The 6,637-nt window shown below is 38.9% G+C and overlaps 1 protein-coding gene across 2 annotated transcripts; it reads right to left on the bottom strand.

The window, feature by feature from the left end:
• Window positions 1-364: 364 nt before the first annotated feature.
• c05h2orf68 (chromosome 05 C2orf68 homolog) lies at window positions 365-6,602 on the bottom strand. Of its 2 annotated transcripts, XM_058777022.1 has the most exons (5): window positions 6,304-6,602; window positions 5,128-5,243; window positions 4,147-4,286; window positions 1,872-1,914; window positions 365-1,458 (listed from the first exon to the last, which is right to left on the bottom strand). In XM_058777022.1, the coding sequence occupies exons 1-5, from the start codon at window positions 6,411-6,413 to the stop codon at window positions 1,340-1,342; spliced, it is 528 nt and encodes a 175-aa protein (XP_058633005.1). In that variant the 5' UTR covers window positions 6,414-6,602; the 3' UTR covers window positions 365-1,339. The 2 variants fall into 2 exon arrangements, with proteins under 2 accessions (XP_058633005.1, XP_058633006.1); XM_058777023.1 differs by lacking the exon at window positions 1,872-1,914.
• Between the last annotated feature and the right edge of the window lie 35 nt (window positions 6,603-6,637).

Raw genomic sequence — 6,637 nt, 5'->3', positions numbered from 1 at the left:
AATATTGGCTCATGTGATTTGAAAGTCCTTTAGTTTTCATTTTTTTCAAATTTAAAAAACGTCCCAACATTTCCGGAATTCGGGTTATATATGTATGTATATATATATATATATATATATGTTTACATTTAGTCATTTAGCAGACGTGACTTACAAATAAGGACAATGGAAGCAATCAAAAGCAACAAACGAGCAATATATATATATATATATACATATATATATAAATATATATATATATACATACATATAAAAATCACTAATAACTGTTGCCTTCAGTTTTATTTAAAGAGCCTTACTTTGGTGAGTTACCTAGCATAAAAGCACCAACCAAGAATACAAGCTCAATGAATGAAGCTCAGAAGCAGTTAAAGAAAAATGTATTTTTGCACAATGTAAACATAGTGCACACTGCCATCATCTGTCTGTATGGCAGAATGAAAAATTCATCCTGAAATCAGCATTCATACTGTAGTCTAAACAATACCACAAAAGTACAGTTGGAATACATTTACAAAAATAAAAATCTACCTGTACAATGAAGAGCTGAAAAAAGACAGAAAGAGAAAAAAGACACATATCGGTCCTTTTTTGTTTGCACAACATCATGAGCACCAAAAGAGGAAAAGATTATATTTATATCAGTATATCAATATAAATATTTATGAACATGAACATAAAGGGAAAAGGCAGATATCCAAATGCATGGATATCCATATCAGAGCAATGAGGACCTTATTAGTATTCTTTAAACTTAGCTTGAACTTCCTCAGCTATTTCCACTAGCATCTACATCACAACAATAAGATGACTCCTTCAAACCTTCCCTTATACTAAACAGACTGGAGGCATTCGATGTTTGGTTTAGATTTTAGATTTAGCCTAAACCGTATATAAAAGCACTCTTATCTGGAAGCAATGTACATCTTGCAGTTATAAAATCCCATCAAAATACGAGTGCCAGCAAGTCACCTCCGTTGTAAAAAGCGCCATGGCCAAGCTGCACAACATTTGCCCAACATCTTTCTCAATTGTGAAGTGAGGAGTGACGAGGATTTCAATTTCCAGTTGAAAGAAAAATTCAGGTCCTGTTTTCTGTATATTACCAAAATACATCCTATTTTAGATCAAACAAGTTTGATTTCATGCTTAACAGTGTCATTTCTCTTGAGGTTCGAGTCCACTCTCTTACAAGAGCTGCACCTTCACATATTATGATACATGGAATCTCCAAGACATCTGTGAATGCTGCATGCTTGGTGCCATCATACAGAAATGCAGTTCAGTTTCATTTCTGGCTCAGTGGTGTCTCAGTAACTTGCTCTGTAATTTACTTTATTTATCTCCACAGCGTTTGTCCATTTCTTGTCCCACACGTGCCAACAGCGCCGCCCTCATGGCTGAGTCCAGAACGTTCTTTTCTGCCACGCGTTGCACAATAACTTCTGGCTTGTCCTCCTGGTTGGAAAAAAAATATTTAATTATTGCTTTTTTGCTTTATCACATACATTAGGATGACAATTAACAATAACAAATCTATGTCAAGCTAAACTTATTGTATAATGCTTTTCACAACACACATTGTTTCAAAGCAGCTTTACACAAAATCATTGTTAATGTTTATAATATCTTCATGTCTTATAGCATTTAGAAGATTTGAGAAAGGAAACAATATAGATTTCATTTTGCAACAATATGTGTTATTGTGCAGCTGAGATTTGCTATAAAGTATATATTTCTTTACATGTGTATACTGTATGTATGGTGATAACCTTGAACTTATATATCCCACTTTATGTAAAGACCTGGGTGATACTTACAATTTGTGAAAAAGTCAGGTAGTTGATAAAAAATCATTTCAAATTTGATACCTGCTACAGGTCTCAAAAACGTTGGCATGGGGGCAACAAAGGGCTGAAAAAGCAAGAAATTTTGAAAAGATTCAATTGGGAGAACATCTAGCAACTAATTAAGTTAATTGACATCAGATCTGTAACACGATTAGCTATAAAAGGGATGTCTAAGAGAGGCAGAATCTCTCAGAAGTAAAGATGGGCAGAGGCTCTCCAATCTTTGAAAGAGTGCGTAAAAAGATACGTACTGACGTAAAAAGATCTGTAGTAGCTCAAAGGGGGAGTCCTTCAGGGCTCTCAGGACCGTGGGCAGGTCTCACACAGGGACCGTGGTGGGACCGGGGCGGATTAAGCCTCCTGGATCCTCTCAGGAAACCGAACACTAAGTCGTTCTGGCCCACAGACTGTCCAGCTATAGGAGCATGGGAAGCTGCTATAGCCGTCACATAGACTTTGAGCGTGGCAGGGGAGCGGCCCCTGTCCAAAAGCTCTTGAAGGTAGGAAAATGTCACCGATGAGTCACATGAAACTGGGTCTTCGCCACGGGTTGTGCACCATGCGGCAAAGACTGACCACTTAAGGGCATAGAGGTGTATCGTAGATGGGGCCCTAGCCTGTGAAATAGTATTCAGGATGCTCTCAGGGAGATGCCCAGAGATGCAGAGCCCACTGCTCGGGCTGGGGGTGCCAATTCGTCCTGTTCGCCTGAGAGAGAAGGTCCTGCCTCAGGGCAATGGGCCAAGGGGCTGCTATCAGCAGTTGAGACAGCTCCGAAACCCAAAGCTGGTTCCTCCAGAGTGGGGCCACCAGAAGGACCCTGTGTCTGTGTTCCCTGAATCGCCTGATTACCTGAGGGATCAGAACGATTGGGGTAAAAGCATACAGGAGGAGGTTGGGCCAATTGTGGGCCAATGCATCCTCGCTTTTCGAAAAATAAGTTGGGCAGTAAGAGTTGTCTTTTGAGGCAAAGAGGTCGACCTCTGCCCTGCCAAAGATCTCCTAGATTCTTTGAACCGTTTGTGGGTGGAGCATGCACTCCTCTGAGGGTACGTTGCTCCGAGATAGCAAGTCTGCTCCTTGGTTCAATACGTCGGGCACATGTGCTGCCCTCAATGAACGCAGGTTGAGATGTGCCCACTCCAAGAGGCGTTTTACCATCTCAAAAAGGTTGAGGTGAGCCTGCCTTGGCGATTTATATAAGATACCACTGTCATGCTGTCTGAGTGGACAAGCACATGGTGTCCCTTCAGGTCCGGTAAGAAGGTCTGAAGGGCTCGACATACTGCCGTCATCTCGAGGCAGATGATGTGTAGCCAACCTTCTGCATCCGACCAGGAGCCGAAGGTCAGTCTGCCCTCACACAGAGCTCCCCAACTTGTGTTGGATGCATCTGTCGAGACAACCTTCCTTCTGTGAATCATGCCCATAGTCACGCCCTGCTTGAACCACTGCAGGTCTTTCCAAAGGGCCAGAGCTGTCACACAGGCCTGGCTCACCCTGATACGCACGCATCCGTGACGCAACGCATGGGGTGGAATTTGTGGTTTCAGCCAGTACTGAAGGGGTCTCATGCGAAGTATGCCAACTGTAGTAACGGCGATACAGAGGCCATGGGGCCCAGCATCCTTTGAAACGCTTTGAGGGGGTGAGAGGCTCTGATCCGAACACCGGCAGATCAGAGCGCTGTGGGAAGAGCGAGCATGCTGTTCTGTGTCGACGTGGGATCACTCAAACTCGGTTGCTCAGCTCTGTGGCTCTGTTGTTTCTTTCTCCGAGCTTTGCTGAGAGAGGAGAAATGGGAGAGTGGAGCTGCCTTCATTGAAGGTGATCCGAGAGTGGAGAAGAGCGAGACTCATACTCTAAGTGAAAGCATTCCTTCTCAGTGAGCGCAGTCTCTGTGTGGACCTTATCCAGACAGGCGACGCACTCACTGCCCTTCTGCATCGTGCAGGATTCGATTTTAATTTACTGCACGAACACTGCGTGATTGTAAAGGCTTCAGTTCTCTGAGAAAAAGGAGTTTTCTCCAGAACAAGTGAAGTATATAAAGGGAACTCGTAATTCTAAGAAGAAAAGTCACAATTACTTTTTAGTTTTTAGTCAATAGCAGAAAAACAGAAATGCAAGACATAAACCCATAATTGCAAGATATAAACTCATGATTCTGAGTAGAGAATTCCAGATTATGAGATACAAACTTGCAATTGCAAAAAAGTCCAAATTGTGAGGAAAAATGAGCAATTACAGGCAGAAACAGGCTTCCATAAGAATCTTAATATGACCCAATACAAACCTTGTGAACAATGAATGATGTTATTTGCCCGTTGTCAGCTTGATAATCGAGCCAGAATAGCTCTGTGCCAGTGTTTTCCTGCTCTGTGCCAGAGCTGCTCTCATTCCAGTCCTCTGCATTCACACCGGGTTCAGATCCATCTGAAACAAAACCAATAATCCAAACATGAGCATAGCGGCAAACATCAAACTCCAACATATCTCTACAAGTCAAACTTTTTGTTAATTATTATAATTATTTATTTTGTTAATTATTTAACCCTTTGCGAACCTGGCCCATAATATTTACAATTACTACCATTATAAATCCTTATTTAGCTAGTTATTACCCAGATGCATTAGTTAATTTCTGATGATTTATTAAAATATATATTTTGTTTTAATTGTGTAATTTTTCATTTATTAAATCTACAAAGTAAAAATAATAGTACTGTCAAAGCAGTGGCTCTCATACAGGGGGGTTACAGGTCTGTTCTGACATTAAATGCAAAGTAAAGTGAAAATAAACATAATTTGTCAGTATTCTGGCACAAATAGACTTGCCCCCGGTTTCACAGACAAGGCTTAAGCCTAGTCCTAGACTAAAATGTAAATCTGAGCTGTTTCAACTGAAAGAAACTTGCACTGACTGATCTTAAAACATGTCAGTGCCTTTATTTTGCCTTAAGATGCACACCAGTAATGCTTTTTTCTAAGGAATGTTTATAAAAATTACTTAAAAGTCCTAATAGAACTATGGCCTAATCCTGGCTTAGTCTAAGCCCTGTCTATGTATATGGCTAAGACTAATACAACACTAAGCCCAGTGTTTATACGATGTCTTGGTACAATTCGGCTCCTTTGGATTTCCAAAATTGTCAAAAATCTGTGTTTTGGCACTGTGTTGATCCTCACTGGATACTAAAACAAAACCAGTTGAAAACAACTTATCACTTTACATTGTGAAATAATAAATGAAACTCTTTCTACCTATGTAACTTACTCTGGTGGCGTGGGTGGTACACCTGACGGTCGGGTCTTCGTGGACGCCGAGGGGTGTTGGCGTGCCTGTGCTTCTGTTTCTCCTTAGCCTGTTTTACCTCTCTGTCATAATCATCCCTGTAGAAAGATTGAATATTAATGTATAATTAACCCATTGTCCAATTGATAGTTTTAGTGCTGTCAAACGATTATAAATCGCATCCAAAATAAAAGTTTTTGTTTACATAATATACGTGTGTGTACTGTATATATGTATTATGTATATATAAACACACACATAAAGTTTATATTTTGAAAATATTTACATGTATATATTTATATTCATATAATTTATATTATATATAAATATATTTAATATATAAACAACATTTTTCTTAAATATAGTCTATACATGCATGTGTCTGTCTTTATATCAACATGTTACAATTGTACACACACACAAATTATGTAAACAAAAACTTTTATTTTGGATACGATTAATCGTTTAACAGCACTAGATAGTTTATACTTTTTTTTTTTTTTTGCAATTCATTGTAAAAATGTGCTCTTTCAGCTCATGGTCCACCTGTGAAATCTTTACTGATTTTTATAAAGTAAATGAAAGAAATACTTTTATATTGTTAGTAATAGTTCAGGATAAACATTATTGGACTGAAGCGACATAAATTTACCAAGCATTTAAATATAGTCTTATTAAGACACATTATTGAAATATATAAAGTGACATCTGATATTTATATGCATTTCAAGTAAGTAGTTTGTTAAAATGATCTCATTGATTTACATTACAAGCTATCAGAATTCCATCTTATATTTTGATCATATCAATATCAGCATGTGTTTTTTTCCGCCATATTTTCACTATATCATACAATATGAACTATAAAATCTTGATGTATCAAATATGCTATTACACAAAAAACACATGCAAACATTTTTTTTAAAGATTTTCTTCAATGCTTTGTAAAAGGTTCAATAAACTGTTCCATTTCCAAAAAAATATTATTTTTGTTTCTGGAAAAGATTTAGTATGCCAGGCATTACAGGGTTAAGCTTACGAACTACATATTAATAGGTTTCGCAGAAGAGGGCCCAAAACAACGTCCTGAGAAAACACAATTAACTAGCCACTAAGTTACTATGAACTGACTGTTAGCGTGTGAGAGTGAGCAGAGACCTGGCGATCTGATTCCTCCTGATGTGCTTCAGGAAGCCGTGGCTCATGTCCAAGCGCCCGCCGGGCTTGTATTTGACACTCTCCCCCTCTGCATCACGCAGGACCTCCATGGCTCTGCTCTGTAGATTAAATTATTCTCAAAATAACTCCATTTTTAGTACCATGATAATCATTCCCTTTACAACATCTCTCCAAACACTGGGGCCAAATACAAAACACGGTGGCCAATAAAATACGCACTCTTAGTTATCGGGGTTGTTTTGTTTTTTTTCTACAAACGTTTGCGCTTGTATATTGTTCTTCCTACAACCCAAAGTACGTATTTCTATGTTAT

This window comes from Onychostoma macrolepis, chromosome 05, assembly GCF_012432095.1.
Source record: "Onychostoma macrolepis isolate SWU-2019 chromosome 05, ASM1243209v1, whole genome shotgun sequence".
Lineage (NCBI taxonomy): Eukaryota > Metazoa > Chordata > Actinopteri > Cypriniformes > Cyprinidae > Onychostoma > Onychostoma macrolepis.
The sequence above is the reverse complement of the archived record's forward strand: the minus strand, read 5'-3'. Positions and strand labels throughout refer to the sequence as shown.

Bases quoted from the DNA above. Each gene is read 5' to 3' on its own strand.
- c05h2orf68 (XM_058777022.1), bottom strand. From the start codon at position 6,413: ATGGAGGTCCTGCGTGATGCAGAGGGGGAGAGTGTCAAATACAAGCCC. The intron at 5,244-6,303 runs GTCTCTGCTCAC...ATCTTTCTACAG, and splicing joins AGGAGGAATCAGATCGCCAG to GGATGATTATGACAGAGAGG. The intron at 1,915-4,146 runs GTTTGTATTGGG...TTGCTTTTTCAG, and splicing joins CATCATTCATTGTTCACAAG to CCCTTTGTTGCCCCCATGCC.